The sequence below is a fragment of the Drosophila sechellia genome, chromosome 2R (genome assembly GCF_004382195.2).
Source record: "Drosophila sechellia strain sech25 chromosome 2R, ASM438219v1, whole genome shotgun sequence".
NCBI lineage: Eukaryota > Metazoa > Arthropoda > Insecta > Diptera > Drosophilidae > Drosophila > Drosophila sechellia.
This window is the reverse complement of record NC_045950.1, coordinates 2,416,954-2,435,332: the sequence shown is the minus strand read 5'-3', so window position 1 is coordinate 2,435,332 and position 18,379 is coordinate 2,416,954. Positions and strand designations below refer to the sequence as shown.

General features: G+C 43.3%; 3 protein-coding genes and 1 long non-coding RNA gene across 4 annotated transcripts; 3 read left to right on the top strand and 1 right to left on the bottom strand.

The window, feature by feature from the left end:
* Positions 1-118: 118 nt before the first annotated feature.
* Positions 119-5,622, top strand: LOC6619141 (mitotic checkpoint serine/threonine-protein kinase BUB1 beta). Its single transcript, XM_002043345.2, has 5 exons — positions 119-540; positions 604-999; positions 1,669-4,581; positions 4,718-4,965; positions 5,026-5,622. Exons 1-5 carry the CDS (start codon positions 214-216, stop codon positions 5,471-5,473), a joined length of 4,332 nt encoding a protein of 1,443 aa, XP_002043381.1. The 5' UTR covers positions 119-213; the 3' UTR covers positions 5,474-5,622.
* Positions 5,623-7,160: 1,538 nt separating this feature from the next.
* LOC116800467 lies at positions 7,161-7,629 on the top strand. Its single transcript, XR_004361418.1, has 2 exons — positions 7,161-7,289; positions 7,392-7,629. It is a non-coding gene; the product is annotated as an uncharacterized LOC116800467 (long non-coding RNA).
* A 605-nt stretch (positions 7,630-8,234) lies between these two features.
* On the top strand, positions 8,235-14,259 carry LOC6619140 (putative inorganic phosphate cotransporter). The gene is made up of 4 exons (XM_002043344.2): positions 8,235-8,253; positions 12,384-12,520; positions 12,583-13,656; positions 13,899-14,259. The coding sequence occupies exons 1-4, from the start codon at positions 8,235-8,237 to the stop codon at positions 14,115-14,117; spliced, it is 1,449 nt and encodes a 482-aa protein (XP_002043380.1). The 3' UTR covers positions 14,118-14,259.
* Positions 14,260-15,372: 1,113 nt separating this feature from the next.
* Positions 15,373-17,734, bottom strand: LOC6619139 (solute carrier family 2, facilitated glucose transporter member 1). The gene is made up of 5 exons (XM_002043343.2): positions 17,443-17,734; positions 16,629-17,387; positions 16,354-16,566; positions 16,193-16,295; positions 15,373-16,127 (listed from the first exon to the last, which is right to left on the bottom strand). The coding sequence occupies exons 1-5, from the start codon at positions 17,605-17,607 to the stop codon at positions 15,853-15,855; spliced, it is 1,515 nt and encodes a 504-aa protein (XP_002043379.1). The 5' UTR covers positions 17,608-17,734; the 3' UTR covers positions 15,373-15,852.
* Between the last annotated feature and the right edge of the window lie 645 nt (positions 17,735-18,379).

Here is an 18,379-nt window from a genome sequence, read left to right as displayed (position 1 = left end):
TTTATAGTGGTGGTGTTGCTACAATTCAATTTGTATCGTATGTATGCGGCTTCAGTGAGAACAGTTTTTCAATCGAAGTATCGATACGACAAAGTTAGAAATATCGAAAGAGCGTAGTATCATTCATCTCTAGCATTTGCTTCGGCGCGTAGTTTTTGTTTAACCGATACAAGATAACCAAAGTATTCAGGTCATTTGCTTGAGGAGAACGATATGGACTTTGACAATGCGAAAGAGAACATTCAGCCGCTGGCCAGTGGTCGCAACGTGAGCCTTCTGCAGGCTTCTCTCAGCCAGGACTCCGCCCACGGGCAGGAACTGCTGGCACAACGCAAGCAAATGGAGGAGGAGGTGCGCACATACACAGGCACGGATCCTCTCGGGGCCTGGTACAAGTTCATCTGCTGGATCGAGCAGAGCTATCCGGCGGGGGGCAGTGGCTCCGGTCTGCAGACTGTCCTTCACCAGTGCCTCACCAAATTTGAAGACGACGAGCGCTACCGTCAGGACAAGCGGCTCATTAAGCTTTTCATCAAATTCGTGAGTGGCTGATGCTATTTTAAACGATCACTCAACCAGCGGTTTTACTTGGTCACTTTTTAGATGGAGAAACAGAAGGACAAGATCGAGTTTTATCAGCAGATGTACAACAACGGGATCGGAACAATGCTGGCAGATTTCTACATCGCTTGGGCCTACAGCTACGACCTGAGCGGCAACATGCGCAAGGCCGACGAGATCTTTCGCTTAGGTCTAGAGTGCCGCGCAGAGCCATTAGAGGATCTGAAGGAGGCCCACCAGCACTTCGGATATACGGTGGGCCAGCGCATGCTCTATAGCACTGGTGAAGAGGCCAACGCAGTTAACCAGGAACTTAACGAGCGACGGCTAGCGCTGCAATCCCTTCATGGTCGCCGGCAGCAGATCTCTAACAGCATCACCGTCGGCAGCATCCGTACCGGAGCAGCAGTTAAAAGCGGCCTGCCAGGCGTGGTTCAGGTGGGTGATTTTTTATTTAATGTTTACAAAGAACTAAGTTAGCCAGACTTGGTATTATCAAAGACAGACGCTTAGCCCAATCTTCCAGAGAAATCGCTTTCAAGTCTAATTTTGCTTTCATAACTTATGTTTGATTTATGTTTAATTAGTATCTTATTTGATATTCAAACAATAAAAAACAATAATATAGTCGGTTTCCTAGACTATCAGATACAATTTACTCAGCTAAGAAAAATTCAAAAATGTTTAAATACAATCAATACTAACATTCAACATTGAATTGGTTTTGGTTGGGTTAATACCCATTTCATTAAAATTTTGAAAGAATTTAACAATGTATATTTTAATGATTTTTAAGGTATTATTTTTGCCATTTAGAAATTAAAACCGATGGTGTGGTGGGCAAGCAGATACTAAAATATTTGTGCCTTTGCTTGCTGGGTTGCTTGTCTGTCGTTCTCAATGAAAACTTAAATTCCAGGCACCATTTGTATTTTATTAAACAGCTTAGGCAGAATTTGTCCGACTTTTTGGAGGTCCCGCCGTTAAGCTCGAGTTTTTGTGACGGATTTTACATCCACCTAAGCTCTTATATCAATATAAAATTGAAATAAAAATGGTCTAAAACCGAATAAAATTTCTTTAAAAATATACATTGTCATTTTGCAGGTCGAGCCTTCAACCACCACCAGTAGGCGCAATGTTGGTCGGAACGTTGAGGTGTTTAATGACGAAAATTCTGAAGGAAATATCCCGATCTCTACGGAGACGGAGGTGAAGTCAAGCCTGCGATCCATTATAGACTCGGCTTGCAGTCAGGAGAATATAAAAGAACCGGTGCCCTGGAATAAGGCCAATGCTAAACGCCACAAGCATGGCAAAATTTTCGGCAGTAACGCCTCGCCGGATCTGGGCTTTGATATACACGTGGACGAACAAGCAATGCCACCTATTACAAACTACGAACGTCGTCTAGATCAACCCTTTAGATTTCCGACGAACTTTGTGGCCAAGAACAGGCCTCAGGAACCGTGGGTGACGCCAGTTACCATTGAGGACGAGCCAAACGCAAGTGGACTTCCTTGCTATAACAAGTGTCTCCTTTACCCTCGCCCCAACGTCGAGTTCTCGCCCGAAGAGTATCGAGCCTATTCCTTTTTGAAGCACCGCAACCCAAAACATCCATTTGTCCATCGCAATGATGATTGGTGGGGCACTGGACGGGTGATCAGAGGAATTCGCTGTTATCCGAATTTCGCAAGATTTTCTAAGGCACAAGATCTCGATGAGCTAGACAAGTTTTGGAAACCCCCGCTGGTAGCGGGCCTTCAGGTCGTTTTTGACAAGATTTACAACGAAGCTGAGCAAAAGGAGTACCAGCCAGAGGAGTTGTTGGCAGCCAAATGGATGGAAAAACGAAATGTGACAGTTCATGGCGACTTTGACATGGAAGAAACTGTTTGCTTGCCGGGAAACAAGATGCCACGCCGCAAGAGCTTCTTTCCCTCTTCTTCCAGAAAATCCATCATTCCACGCAGAGTTTCGTCTGTGCAGGAGGAGGATGAAAAGGAAGAGGATGAGGCCACTTTGATTGTAAAGGATATACCTTCGCAGGTGCCACCTAAGATACCTGAATCGCCGTGCGATCAAAAGGATGAGCCAAAAATTAAAATATTCGAGGATTCCGATTCTCCGCGTGACAATTTTGCTGTACCGGCCGTTCCTGTTCCGAAAATAGAGATCTATGAAGACTCTGAAGAGCCGCAGCCAACTACAAAAACAAGGCCGTTTTATGACGGAGATGAGACCTGCTCCACACAAATGTTCAACATGTTCATAAAGTCGCAGGCAGTAAGCACTCCTAAGGGAACACAGAAACAGGCGCCGTCACGTCAATTTGGAACCGTGCTCAAAGAACTACCGCTACCAGAGGAGCCTGCTCATTCCGTCGAATCTCCAGTGGAGACTCGTTCTCCAACTTTGCGAAAGCAACTATCTACCATATTGGAAACCTCTGAGCACGGCACACAAAGCTTGGCGACTAGCGGCGCCTCCACTAAATCCACTATAACCTCCACGTCTTCGCCCGGATCCAACGCTGTTTCTAAACTTGGCAGCAAGATTGAAGAGAACACTCCTGGACAAATGCGTCTGCAGCGCGTGATAAGTGCTGGGGTATCAGCAGTCGTTTCGGAGACGGAAAAACAGGGTGGTGACAACTTTTTGCGCCGTGAGTTATGGGAACCCAATGCGCCTAGCGTGCCTATGCTTAAGTCACTGCGCTTCCAAGAGGATAAGACAGAGACTATCCCCAGACCTCTTGCTTGCTTTCAGGAAGATAAAACTGAAACACTCCCACAAATGCCCATCGCATTGCCGGAGAATTCTATGCATAATGGCTCACTGGGAGCTGAAAATTGTTTTTCCGCACCGCAACTTCCCACTCTGGAGGATGAAAGTGATTTGTGTGGATTATTTGGAAAGACACCGCCGAAAACAAATATTTTTGGCTCTCCGAAGCGCAATTTCGATCCAACTTCACAGCTTTTTAAATCGACACAGGGCGATCGGAGCTCCTTTGCAGTGACTGGCAACAAACTGGAGCTGCAGGATTCCTTTATGGCCGACCTTTCCTTTGTGCCCGAGACGCAGCCTGAAGCTTTAGCAAAATCAAGGGCGATACAAAAGTTTGATATTTTTCTGGACGACACACAGCCAAATTGTAAGCTTCCAAAACCAGTAGCTGTAATGGGCTCCAGCTTTGCCTTAGACTGCACCCTACCCGAAACGCAGCAGGTGTCAATTAAGGAGCCAGGGACTCAACAGGAAAATATTGGACAGTCCCATATGATTGCCTCGTTTATGAAAGATTGCACAGAAATAGGCAGCTGTCCTTCACAGATCGCAAGCACATCGAACAAGATCAAATTTTCCAACGATACCATGTCAGAATCGTCAAGGAAAGCCCCTGTGAATGAAAATTTCGGCATTTCAAGACAACCGGACGAATTTTTTGAGCTTAACGCAGCTACTGAAATGTTTGCAACCAATATCAGTATGATAAAAAATTCCACACTGCTGCCCCCTAACGCAATGGAAGCAGAGGCGTCGGAACTAAGCATCTACTATAAGACAACTCCACTGACGCCGAAGCAATCGCATCGTTCCTGGTCGCAGTCTGATTTAGAAACTCCTCCGCGGGAAAACTTTGTTCACCCCACCTCCAACGGAGATCAAACTGTTTTGAACGAAACGCTGGCAGACGCTAATAAAAACCCATTCAATGTAGAACTGATCAGCTCGCTGCTGGAATCAATTGACTTTTCTATGTACATCGAAAAGCTGCCCCATTGTCAACTTGTTGGCCACGTTAAGCGCCTACATCCTAACACCAGCCTGGAAGTGCACAACGAAAAGTTTGAGGTGTCTAAAATGATAGGAAAGGGGGCTTATGGCTCGGTTTATGTAGGAAAGCATCTCAAATCTGGCAAGAAGGTCGCGCTCAAGCAGGAACGGCCCACTAACTACTGGGAGTTCTACATTTGCCTAGAGATTCACAGCCGGCTAACTAGTGAGCAAATGGTAAGGCATAACTAATAATATATGGGCATTAATTCCGATTCCTATCCTAGAATATTACCTATTCATATTATATAGGTGGATAATTATTAATACTTGGCACATGACACGAATTAACCTTATGCAAATTCTTTCACAGATTCCATCCTATGCACATATTGACTATGCACTGGTAGGAAATAATTCCAGTGTATATATATCAGAGTTTTCAGACTATGGCTCACTGATCGGTGTATGCAACAAGGTTAAGAGTGTTACCAGCAGGAATCTGGACGAGTATGTGGTAATGCATCTGAGTTGCCAAATGCTCGATATTGTGGATCACCTGCATGCCATGGGTATAATCCACGCCGACATCAAGCCGGATAACTTTCTACTTATGAAACCGTAATAACCAGAAAGCTTCTTCGTCGACACCACTAATATCACAGGTTTTTTCTGTTTCAGGATATGTGCGGATCCCAACGAAGTCAGCCTGCAGCTTATTGATTTCGGTGTGTCTATTGACATGAAGCTGTTTCCGGACAATCAGACATTCAACTATGTTCATCATGATGACCTGTTCAAGTGCATTGAGATGAGAACGGGACGCCCATGGACTTACCAGTTAGATTTATATGGTCTGGTAAGCGTTATGCATGTGCTGCTCTTCGGCCGCTATATGGAAGTAGTGCAGCGGGCTCCGAGCACGATTTGGATGCCGAAAACAAACGTGCCACGCTACTTTCAGCGCACAATGTGGGAAAACATCTTCCGCACTCTGCTCAACATTAGAGATTGTCGCACCATGCCCAATCTGCAGCAACTGCGTACGCAGCTCAAATGTGCGTTGGCCGAAAAGGAAAAATATGTTGGCGAGGCAATCAACAAGTTTAACACGATATTGCAGAAGTAAATAGCTGTCTTTTTGTGCAAACATATTAATATAAGCACATTCACATAACATACCTTAACACATTCTTGTTAAATGGTTAGTGGTTGCTATAGGTAATACACTTTTAAACAGTTTTAAAAATTAAAATAAAAAGAAAATGTTTTTAAAAAGTGCGTTGTGACCTTTTTGAAACCGTAGCAATTAACTAAAAAACATTGGCGATTTGCATCATGCGGTCAGATCGATTCCGGCTATTTAACTCGACTCAGATATAAATTTAGTTATGTTGGAAACGCGTCCTTCTACTTATCGCAAAAACCCTTTCACTCGGCGAATGAACAACGATTTTTGAAGTTTTTATTCAAACATTGTATTGTATATTAAAGCGTTACTATTAATTCGACGCAGACGGCTCCATTCGTTGCCTCCTCATCTTACAGTACTTCTTCCCAGTGGATGCCATTAAACTTAGTTTACGATGATGAATGTCATACTTTGCAAACCGAGGTGATCAGCGGTACTGCAGTGTAATAGGTGCTTACAAATCGCGGACTCGTTTGGCAGTCTATTGTGTATTCCACACAAAACACATCTGCTGCGAATGATTTCTTATCTTTCCTTAAACAGGATCGAAGTCCACGCATTACCGTTGATAGTCACTGCGTTTTGTTGTAAAGATCTGAGCCACCTTCTTATGAGTGCGAATTGTGCTTACTATCAAAAAGACCAGCAAGTTGCTTGGAAACTGTATATTCGAATTGAGTATCATAACTTGCAATAATCAGTTGGGAGATCAAATCCGAGGAACCAAATGCGCCGAGAATGCAGTGGCTATCACCTTAGCGGCAATGTTTAAGAGTTTAACCGCTTCTGAGCAGTGGGAAAATAGAATCCTCAAACATTTGGAGCATTAATCTTATTGGGAGTAAAGTGGTTTTTCTGTACAATTTATCGAAGACAAACTAACTTCAGTAGATCTAGGCTGTGAGCAATCGGAATATTGTTGAAGCGCAGCACTTTGACACAAAAGAGGAAACGCCGTGAATACCCGTGAATACATCACAGGTCCCTGCAAAAGGCGACCCTTATCCCTTTTCAATTTTAATTTTACTTTTCCTGATGAAGTGATTAATATGGCAGTACCAGACTAATTACGTGTCAAATTTTATTTTTGGTGGTATATCTACTTTTATTTTGTTTTTTTCATCAATTTTGTATGTATATATATTTCTTTCAGATTTATTGATAGTGCACTATTCGATCTAAATAATATAATCATTCAATAAAAGTCAAAAGTGCACATAGGCACCGTCGTTTTTATTGTCTTTATTAAAAATGATAACTATGCACAGATACTTGATCTTTCAAGTCTCGGTATTTGTTAAAATAAAATGATGTGATTGCTTATTATAAAAAATGGTCTAATATGAAACGTGCTGATATAGAATGGCAATATTACTATATTCAAGTAGAAGTAAAAAAATTAAAGTGTTTATTTTCAATATTTATACCCGTTACTCTACGAGTAAGCGGGTAAGCTACATTTTCCCGGCAAGATTTGGACCAACAATCCTTTAACATTTGAACTAGTTCTCAAATTCTAGTTCACTTTAAAAATACAAACTACTGCTATCGATTGCAGGCGGAGTATTCCCATTGTCACAGCTCACAACATCGATGACTATCGACATCTATCAACACTGAACACCTGCTATCTCTAACATTTAAATGTAGACAAGAGCGTTAACGAACACAAAGAATTATCAACGGAATATTGAATGTTTTGGTAGTTTCAAATGTAGTGACGAGCAAAACATTCACCAGCAAACATACCTATGTACATGTCTTACGGCATAACAAAATAGCGTTTGCATACATGATAACAAACTTTTAATGCTGATAGACTTGGAACATTTAATCATTGTCCTTGTTGTTTTAGTTGGACTTGCAAGGGAATCGCATCGCAGATGATGAACTCAACAGGCTGTTTCAATGCACGTCCATGACAAATTAATAATTTGGAATATATGTACATACATGTAATAATTACAGAAAATAATATTCTCATGACTAGAAATTTTTGTAATTGATGTGAATTGCCTAGTTAATTATACGTGTGCGCAATGATGTCATAGGTCTAGACTTTCATTGATTATATTTGAATTTTATTTATTGAATAGTCATTTCTGTTACATTTATAATATATAGCTATTAAAATACATAATAGCTAGTAGGCTTTAATTTGTAAAGCCTACAATAAAACAAATTTTATTGGCATAGTATCGCTTAAGTCCACATAAACCGCTTTCTCTTTTTGAACACTAGCGATCTGGCCTAGCACAATTTTGGCTAATGCACGGATTTTCAGATTTCATTGTGAATTTTTAGACAAAAAGTCTCACCGCTTACTAAATGACTAGCGAAAAGGGAGCGCGTGTGATTGAGTGTTTATTTTACGAATGTTTGCTTATAGAAGTAGTCGGTAGACAGTATGAGGTTCGGAATGCGGCAGGTAGCATCCAGCTATCGCTTTGGGTAATCGGTACTTTGATAAAACTTATTAGCCAAAGACCCAATCTTGATGTCTAATTGCAGTCATATACGCTATATTGTGGGCAGAGCTTTAAATGATACGCTCAGACACATTTTAGCTATCGACACGGTGGGAAGTGAGTTTTTTGCTGACGGCTTAACTATTTTTTTAAAACTTATGTAGCAAGAGGCGATTTTTTCTTTCGTTGGACACTTTTTAAATATTCGGATAATAAAGTGCGTCAACAGAATGAGGGACAGCGAAAAAGGTAAATTATTAAATAAACCAACAGTAGTGACGATCCAATATTAATATTGTTTTTTAACGAACAAAAGTCGTTGCCTAGTTATTAATAAGAGAACGGTGTAATGATGAACTCCAATTCAGAACACAAGTCCGTTTTAAGTTGAATGCAGCCGTCGGGCTGACTTTATATTTATTTCAATTTATTCTTTTGGTTTTTTAGAGTAGGCAGAAATGGTTCTGCCAGCTCAACGTCTACAGAGTGTCTGATTTTACAGTTTTGAATATATTTGGACTTAGGCTAATCCGCGTAGCTGCGCTGCCGGGTACGCCAGCGGCGGAGCGGAGTTCTTATGTATATCTTATATATCTAGGCTTATCGGGAGAGCGAGCTATGTATGTACGTATGTAATAAGCATTTGGTCGGCGTGTGAATGCTGACCATGCACTTATACTTTTTGGCCTTCAAGTGGGCAATGCACTTATACTTTGTGGCCTTCGAGTGGGCGATCATGTAACATCCGCCCTGGGCCTAACTGCGTGCATAAACATAAACATAAACATAGCAACAAAGTGCTGCCATATGTTAATATGCTATTTTATTTAATTGTTCTTAATATTGCATAGGCACATACTACAACGGAAACAAAATCGAAATTTTACATTACTGCTTATATGTATGTGGATTCCAGTAAGACAGACAAAACATGCATAGATAAGGCCCAGTACTCAGCGAACTGGTCCAAAAATAATATGTGTTCTGCGTTCAGCGATATATGTATGTACATACATATGTATTTCTTGGTGGCCCAGTGTGAAGTCGTTAAAAGTCTTGTTTAAGAAAACTCTCTTACATGATAAACCAAAATACATAGCTGTTAAGAACTCAAATGTAACAAGAGAGAATGCTATAGTCGACTTCCCCGACTATCAGATACCTATTACTCAGCTAGTGTGAAGCCGAAAGCGAAATTTCATCATTTGTCTGGGATATCGATAGATATTGGCGAATAAAATGAAAAAAAATTTAAAATTTTTTAAAAACTGTGGGCGCGACCGGCTTGTCGACTTTAGGGCGTTAGAGTGGCAAGAAGTTTTTTGGCAAATCGATAGAAATTTTAACTACAAAAAATGTGAAAAAATATCAAAACATTTTCAAAAGTGTGGGCGTGGCAGTTTTGTGCGGCTTGTGGGCGTTAGAGTGAGCGTGGTAACATGGGTCTCTAGAATCTCTTTGCTGAATCTCAACCTTCTAGCTTTTATAGTCCCTATGATCTCGAAGTTCATACGGACAGACGAGTCGATGGCCAGATCGACTCGGCAATTGATCCTGATCAAGAATATATACACTTTATTTGGTCGAAAACGCTTCCTTCTAACTATTTCATACTTGTCAACGAATCTAGTTTACCCTTTTACTTTACGATTAGCGGGTATAAAAATGTACATTTCAATCTTGAAAAATGTTAAATGTTACAATGTAGTTATGAACGATGAATGAAAAATAAAAAGCGTTCTTTTTATGGTTAACTTTTTTTTTTTGTCAAAATATAATACTTCAAATCAAACCCATATATGCCCTTTAAAATCGTTACAAAATGCCGTAAGCTTAATAGCTTAGTCAATAAGTCATAGTCACTTAAAAATCATATACCCGTTTTTCTGGTAACAAAATGTTCTTCATTTCTAATAAGCAGGTTTTCATACAGTCATATCAATATATTTTACCCTATTTCGCCTATAGCAGGTTCCTCTATACCCGAGGAGGAGGAGGTTCCTCCTCTTCCTATCAGGTACCCGTTTCTCAGCTTGTCCGAGTGCTTTAAAATTGGCAATCTTGAGAGAAATAATAAAAAAGGCAGCATATTTTTTTTAAGGTTTCAGTTTGACATCTTTTAGTCGGTATGTGGGCTTGGCTAAAATGGCATATCGATATAAATTGTACTCTTTAGAGTGGGCGTGGCATCTGTTTAAACAAACTTGCGCTACGTTTAATGTTGCATGCTTAATCTTTTAAAGCTCTCTAGTGACCAGATTACGAATTTTTCTTTCATATTCTTTCAGCAAATCTAGTACTCCCTATTGTTGTTTGAGTAACGGTAAGGGAATGACTTGTAGGAGAATGACCTTCAAGCCAAGTTATCAGTAGCTAGCTAATAGCTATTATTGTTAGGCAATTCTACTATTATCGTTATCAGAGCAGTATCGTTATTAGAAGCCGGTATAGAACAAAATTTCTGCATTTTCCAAAAACAATTCTCTATTTCTAAGAGAAAAAATGTCAAATGTCACCCAAAAAGCAAGGCTACCTTTCCCGCCATGAAGCATGTTCTTTTCATAATTTTAGATCGATTTTCTGAAAGTGCGGCCGATTTTTTGGTTGGTACGTACCCTCCAATCCTGGACAAATTGCCATGTATTTGATAATAATTTTCTAAATCTACTGGTATTTGCCTTAAAACTAAGGAATTTCGGACATAAATAAATCATCACAAAAAAGCACACAGGGATAGCAATATAAACGTAGTTTTTTTTTCCAAACTTTTGTGTATTTTCATTGTGCACCATAAAAGGAAAAACTTATTCTTAACTCAAGAAAATTCACCCTAAAAGTAAGCAATATTATGTTCAGATTTTTTGGGGGAGTTTTTTTCTGAATGTACCAGAAAATGTTTTTTTGGGTAAGCATTTTTATCAGTGTAAAGGGAGGTGGAACCGGTAATGGCTCAGGTTCGATGAGAGTAGATGATGATTTCGTTTTGAGTTCGTGTCCAATATATGCATGTTTAAGATTGCTTCCACTCTGCAGCTTCGACGCGTACAGATTGTTGTCATGAGGCCAGGGTGGATCATTTCACCATAGATCGTTGTTCAGAAGATTGGTGGCTTAGTATGAGCCACCTGGTATGAAAATCACAATCACAAAAAGTTCGGTTGGCGAAAACGGATTTAAGTTTTGATACGGTGGACAATCACGACTTTGTTGCCTCTTTGATACCGAGCTGCATCTGCATGATCTACACAACAGTAGCAAATGCATTTATAGCTGGATCTGAAATTACATATTTAGAGTGGAAACATCAGGTTTGTGGTGATGATAATGAAGACGGCCCTTGAATCCCTATCAGATGCAGTAGGAAATAATGTCGTCCTTGGAATTCTAGTGAATTACTAAAACCTTGGCGTACTTTCAATCGGACAAGCTACTCGGTTAGTTTGAATGATTCGGCAGCTGGTAGACCATTTTCCCACCTTGTAATCAGCTAGTTGAGTTCGTCCCGGCAACTAATAAGTTCGTTTTCAGTATTACCCCGGTGAGGACATTATTTACGTCCTTAAAGGACCAAATTCTTTCCAAGAACTGGATGGTGAGACATGTAGAACACCCTGGACAATGACCAATGCTCAGATATGCATTCAAGAGTTTAGCACATGGCAGACGTAGCTCCGGATTACAACGGACGTGAAAGCCAGTTCTACTTTCTCTCTTAATCTCCCGAAAGATTTGAAGAGGCACGTTTGTGTCAAGTGTAATAATAAAAGTTGTGGTTTATGGGAACAGCCTTGGAGTATTTGATGTATCAACGTGGAAGTGAGGAAGTATTTTTACCCAGCAAGTACCCTGCGGGGACTATTGTATTTGTTGACCATTGATCATTTGGAGTGTAGCCAATCCTCGAGTAGATTCAGCATTGTTGGAAGATATTTCAGAAATAAGGATCCTCGAGGACTCGCTATATAATACCCGTCAGGCACATATACCAATATGCTTCTTAGAAGTCCAGTAACGTGTCTCCTCCGCCACTTCTGTATAAACAATTGAAAACAGACCATCGCAGTGCTGGGACGAATTCCTCAATTAACATAATGTACAGAGGCGCGTATTTAAGTTCTGAAATTGCAAAGATTTGTACAGTAGACGATCCGTGGAAGTGGTGGTTGTGGTGTGTGGACGAGTTGGGGATGTATTCTTACAAAGTCGTCAACGCTTAGTACAAAAAGCTTCCGTCCACAAGTTTCTAAAAACTCTGTCACAGTACGGTGTCGCCGCTAGCACTCTGTACGAGGATCAAAATACTTATAAGGATTACTATTTTTATACCAGTAAAGAGTCTAAATAGTTGTTCAAAAAGTTAACAATTCTTTGTGCACTAGGACCCGTTATCGGCATGCGACACATGCAGGCCCTCCTCTTATTCTTGGCCATCGTCGTGAACTACACAGCCCGGCTCAGCGTTAGCGTGGCAATAGTTGCTATGACGGATGCGGCCACCACCAACTTGGACTTTCCGGTGAGTACAATATGATATGAGTTCGATATGATCATCTTTAATCAAATAAATTGCGTCTGAAGGAGTACAACTGGAATGGTGTGCAGCAATCATACATTCTGTCCAGCTTCTACTGGGGATACATCGTCACTCAATTTCCCGCCGGTTTCCTCGTTCGCCGCTTCGGGGCTAAGGCGGTGCTGCTCGTCCCCACGCTGGCTACGGCCGTCCTGAGCGGTCTCACACCGTCTTGCGTGGCCTGGGGTGGATGGCAGGCTTTTTGCACCATCCGGATTGTGGAGGGTCTTTTTCAAGGTCTAATCTTTCCGTGCATACATGAGCACCTGGCCAAGTGGTCTCCGCCAGAGGATCGAAACCGGCTGGGCGCCTTTGCGTACTCCGGAGCCGACTGCGGATCAGTGCTGGCCATGGCTAGCAGCGGTCTTATTGCGAATGGCTCCATGGGCTGGCCTGGAATCTTCTACGTGTCGGCGGGCACTTGCGGGCTGTGGTGCCTACTGTGGGTGCTGCTCGGCGCTAACAACGCGCCCAGTTCGCGGCTAATCGGTTCCCGGGAGCGGGAGCACATCGAGCGCTCTATGAAGCGGCAGGATGGCTTTCACGCTCAGAAGATTCCAATCCCGTGGCGGGCCATCTGGTCATCCAGTCCCTTCTACGCACTATTGGTGGTACGGAGCGCTCAGGGCTGGGCCAACTCCACCATGCAGCTGCAGACACCCTCCTACATGCACGGCGTCCTAGAGATGGACATCAAAAGCAACGCTCTCTACTCGGCCCTGCCCTTCCTGGCCATGTGGGGTATGTCCTATGTGTATCTGGTCTTCGCAGATGTGGCCATGTCGAGGCAATGGATGTCCCTAACCACGCTGCGCAAGTCAATTAACACCGTTTCCTACTGGGGACCTGCGGCGGCCCTTATTGGGATTGGCTTTCTGGATAAGAGCCAGACAACTCTGGCCATCGCACTGATGACAATCAACGCTGGCCTAAATGCCGGCTCTGGGATTGGCAGCATCCTGACCATTATCGACATGTCCCCAAACCATTCTGGAATGCTAATGGCCATCGTGAATGGCATTGGCAACATCTTTCCGCTTCTAACGCCCCTCTTAGTGGGAGTCATTGTCACTGAATCGGTGAGTAAGGGCATTAAAGGTATTTTTCTCAGATTTTTATAGAGCAAAAGGAGGAGGAAGGCTCTTGAAATTCGTGTTTTCAATATATTGAAAATTTATGTCAATTTTACGATAAAAGTAAATGGTTCTTTTTCGGTTGTCCTTAGTTCAGAAGAATAATTTAATTCAGCAAAGAGTGGGATGGCTTATGTTAGAATTATTTGACGCGAAGCAATAATTTAATTCGTGGATTCGTTTCTTAGGACTCACGAAGCCAGTGGCAGATTGTGTTTGCCATGACCGCTGTGGTTTTTTTCATCGGCAACCTGGTGTACCTGATTTGGGGCACCACCGATCAGCAGGCGTGGGATGCCGAAGACTATTTGCAGGCGAAGGACACGGAGAGCGAGCCCAATGCCCATCAAATGGAGTTCCAGTCAAGGACGGATTCAGAGGCAAAGGCGGAAGTAAAAGCAGAATGATTCGCGAATGGAATTCCGGGATCGTGCCAGAAGCCACAAGGAAGTGCGAAATGAAAATCTGATCTATCTGGCAAGCGCTGTCTAAATGCATATTGGGCGTCGTAGAGTATGCCATTTTAATTAAAAATTCTTAAAACGTTTCGCTGCGCCCTTGTATTTTAATTTCTTGTTTGTACGCATTTCTTTCGCTAACCGGCGAAATTTAATAGAAAATCCTTACTATTTCTTTGAATGAATTCATTTTCTATTTCTGCACGCATTTGCATGCGAACAGCGCAGCGGGCAGTTGGAAGGAGTAGAGCCAAAAACTACACTCAAAGTCGTCTTGTAAGCAAACCAATTGGCTTAAACAGCTCTATCTTACCCAAAATAATGGTAATACAAATTAGGTTTTTGAATACTTTCTTCATACTCGCGTAGAAATGCTCGTTTCGGATTGAATTCGATCTCCTAACCGTATGCCCGTTTTTCTTCTCAGTGCAGCGAAGGCAACTAGACACCAGCTACGGCTCACCAACTGTCCGAACAACCCTCTCGACCTACCGAGACCATTCCCATTCCCATCAGCATGCTTATCCTTGTCCTCGTCCTGGGCAGTCAGTCAACACTGAGCGGCGGATGGCAAACAACAAGGAAAAAACTTTGCACACAAATCAGAAAAATGGACACTTGGTAGAATTTATGCACGAACGCGTGCGCACAGTACGTCGCAAGGAACCGCTCGCCAGTAGGCGGCAGAAGGCAACTGGGCAACTGGGCGAGTGGGCCTGCGGGGCTGGGCAGGAGGACTCCTGCCAAAAGAGGCTTATGGCCAGCAAGTGGCTGCGGCACGTTTTCCAGGCCCGGCAAAAACCAAAACCGAAACCAAAACGAAAATGTTTTTTCAATTAAAATCGTTGCGGAGCGAGCGAAAAATTCATTTGAATTGCCCCATCGCTGTCATGTCCCCGCGACTACCTTCCTCTTGACCCACCCATTGCTCCAAATACCACCAAGCCGCACTGCCCCACTGGAAAGTCATAAATGGCCCCGCGCCCAAGCATACGGGCGATACGGGTATATGAAAGTGCGTATGGCACAAAAGCGCCAGGACGAACAGTGTCCTTGCACTAAGTAAACGAACATGGTATTTCAGCTCGCCAAAAGGCAATTCCAATGTTATCGAAGCTCTTTAAGCAATTATGAATTGAATCGAGGAATCGAACTAAAAAAATTTCTAACAAGCCCGAAAAATTGTATAAAATTAAATGAACAATTGTAGAAAGCAGGTAGTTAGACTCTATTCCGAGTTAGTGCCAAATCATTGAATTTTTAAGCAATCTTAAGGGATGCGTTAGCGTAATTATTAATTAAACTTTTCACTTCAGAAAAACTCCTTTTGCCCGAAGGTACGCGAATTTTATCCATTATTATAAATGCTTATCGCTGTGTTACTGTGTAATTATACCCGTACGATTGGAGGGGGCTATAAAGTATATATAGATTAGGAACACTAGCCGAGTCCATCTGGCCGTATCCATCTGCCTAACTGTCTGTCTGTCTGATCTGATTTAACGATACACAATTTCACACTATTAGTGCTACAGGAGCACCTACAGAATTAAGAAGGATCCAAGGATCAGCGATGAAAAGGCTTTTCGATTACAGTTTCATAGATCGTTGAAGCTTAACTTATAATACTCCCTATAATTACAAAGGAATGGGTAGACACCATTGCTATGGAGTTGGTTTAATATTAAATCGACGTCTGCTTCGGGAGCATCACCTTTGATTTAAAGCCCAAAGCGACGAGAGGCGCCACCTCTGAGGGATCGCGTCCTCGCGTCTCTGGCAAGTAGCGTTTCGTCAGGCAAAATATGAGGAGGCATGTCACCGAGAAGGGCAAAAAAACTAAGGCGCCCCAGAGGTTCTGCATCGTAGGAAACGCCATTCCGATAATAAAGTTGCACAGCCAGTACGCCAAGCTTCCCAACGACATGGCGGCTGGGCGGGTAGCCAGTTCAAACAGTTCTGTCAGGTGACAAGAATCAAATAAAAACCCCTGATAAGATGAAATCTTAAATAGTGCAACGCACCTGCTCCGATGAAGAACGGCATTGGGCCCAGGCCAAATTGGAAGAAGAAAATGTACAGGAAAATGCAGCCAATGCATCCCATACCAAACCAGCTGTAGCTCTCCTAAGATATAAGAATATAGTAATTGGCCCAAATCCTATTTGTTTTTAACAATACTTACGATGAAGAAGAGCATTACGGCAAACAAAAGCAGGAAGACTGTGCAGAAGAATGTGGAGAAAAGCATCAGTGGTCGGCGATTGACTCGTTCCAGCAGCACGGGGCCCAGCATGGAGGCGAACAAGTTGAGGGAACCCGCACCTAGGTTGGCCCACTCAGCAGCCTGACTTGAAAGACCCGCCTTCCGGAAAATGGAGATTGAGTAGTAAAATATCTGCAGGGACAAACGAGAGGTGAATCACTTTCTAGTCGCTCCGCAGGCTGCCCCGTACGTACAGCATTAATGCCAGACAGCTGTTGGCCACCAAGAAAGGCGCAGACGATGATCAGCGGAAGCCGCAATTGGGGGTCACGCAAGACCTGCATCAAGCCGCTGGTCTGCACCTCGCAGGCAGATTCCTGCTCCATCTCCTCCATCTCGGCCTTCAGTGCGGCGCTGCCAGCCGTGTATCCCCTTAGTAGCTGAAGCTGGCGACGAGCATCCTCCTTGCGACCTCGGACGATGAACAACCACTTGGGGCTCTCAGGATACCACCTGAAAGGTGCATAACACACAAGCACGAGAAGACCGTAGAATGCGAGGCCCAAGTGCCAGTTTTCAGGACCTCCGAGCACCGACCGCAGGCTGCAGACCTGCGCAATCACCACTCCCAAGGTCAAGCCCATTGGACAGAGGGGAGCCAAGGTGCTGCGCTGGGAGAGAGCCGAGATTTCGCTGTGCCACATGGACATAAAGGATGTTAGCAGACCGCCGGCCAGACCAACCAACATCCGACCCAGCAGCAGTAGCTCCACAGAACCCAAGGGTCGACAGGCGTAAAAGCTAATGGCTCCCAGCGCCAAAAGGAGGCCGCAGATGAAGAAGCAGCCGCGACGTCCGAACCGGTTGGCCATGGTGGCTCCAACAACAGATCCGATGGCGCCTCCCACGAGGAATATTGAGACTATGGCAGACCACAGTATTTCCAAACCCGCATCGCTCAAGTTCAGGTCATAGCTGGCAATCAGTGTCTCGTTGCACCAGGAGCGCATGAGCTGGCCAAATGGGAGATGAATTTATGCGGTGCTGACAAATTTGAGGAGTACTCACTTCAGCGGGACTATTCATCACTCCTGTGCAATAGCCCACGGGAACCGCCGCGCCGAGCGACGATCCGATTGCCGCCCAATTGAGGGCCCAGCTCCACTGGGGTCGCTCCTCCTGGAAACGGGGACTGTTGGGACATTTCCCACGAAACTGGGGTTCCTTTGCCATTTTCGTGTGCCATTAGCGGCGCCTCTGAGAACGTAATGATTGCTCCTGAAGCGATTCGTCGACTTTTGGCTTTGCCATTGCGTATTTCGTGGGTGGTGTGTCTTATGGCGCTTTTGTGAGCGGAATGCTGGTGAATGGAGTACTGCGGATCGTATATCATTCTCCGCGACGGCGACGGCATTTTTCCACTGAGAAGGCGGGTATCAAGCGCTGGGAGATAACCGATGGCATAGTCACACAAATACGCTAAGGGCAGGGCATACCGTGCTTATAATTAAAGCGTTGGGATGGATGCCTTCGGCGTCTTATGTCTTCATCTCCGAGATATACAAGGTGCTTTATTTGAATTTGCTAATCATTATCACGAGGGAAATGAATGGCGATAAATACGCCAGCGTATCACAGAACCCGCTATAAAAGCCTAAAACTACTTATCTGTCATTTACATTATATGACGTTAGTAAGTTGCCAAAGTTGCCAACGCAATGCACGTGCAGTAGCACAATACGGAAATGTGTGATGAGATAACAACAATAATTAACTATATTTTGCGGACATGACTATATCGACCCGGCTGTTGATACTGCAATATATTATTTAATGTCTCCATTGATGCGATGCAATCTTCTGACTAAAGTCAGTAACTATCTGCAATAATATTAAAGTATAACAAATAAAAGAGAAACGGTGTATTTGAATTCCTCGACTATTGTATATCCATTAGTCAGATGAAAATCTGAGCGAGAAAAATCAAAATTCTGTCGAAATAACT

What these genes read in the sequence shown, in the direction of transcription:
- LOC6619141 (XM_002043345.2), top strand. Translation starts at nt 214, where the DNA reads ATGGACTTTGACAATGCGAAAGAGAACATTCAGCCGCTGGCCAGTGGT. An exon ending in GCCTGCCAGGCGTGGTTCAG is followed by an intron (nt 1,000 to 1,668) that starts GTGGGTGATTTT and finishes GTCATTTTGCAG; the next exon opens with GTCGAGCCTTCAACCACCAC. An exon ending in AACTTTCTACTTATGAAACC is followed by an intron (nt 4,966 to 5,025) that starts GTAATAACCAGA and finishes TTTCTGTTTCAG; the next exon opens with GATATGTGCGGATCCCAACG.
- LOC6619139 (XM_002043343.2), bottom strand. Translation starts at nt 17,607, where the DNA reads ATGGCAAAGGAACCCCAGTTTCGTGGGAAATGTCCCAACAGTCCCCGT. An exon ending in TGATGAATAGTCCCGCTGAA is followed by an intron (nt 17,388 to 17,442) that starts GTGAGTACTCCT and finishes CCATTTGGCCAG; the next exon opens with CTCATGCGCTCCTGGTGCAA. An exon ending in AGCTGTCTGGCATTAATGCT is followed by an intron (nt 16,567 to 16,628) that starts GTACGTACGGGG and finishes TTGTCCCTGCAG; the next exon opens with ATATTTTACTACTCAATCTC.
- LOC6619140 (XM_002043344.2), top strand. An exon ending in CCACCAACTTGGACTTTCCG is followed by an intron (nt 12,521 to 12,582) that starts GTGAGTACAATA and finishes TTGCGTCTGAAG; the next exon opens with GAGTACAACTGGAATGGTGT. An exon ending in GAGTCATTGTCACTGAATCG is followed by an intron (nt 13,657 to 13,898) that starts GTGAGTAAGGGC and finishes TTCGTTTCTTAG; the next exon opens with GACTCACGAAGCCAGTGGCA.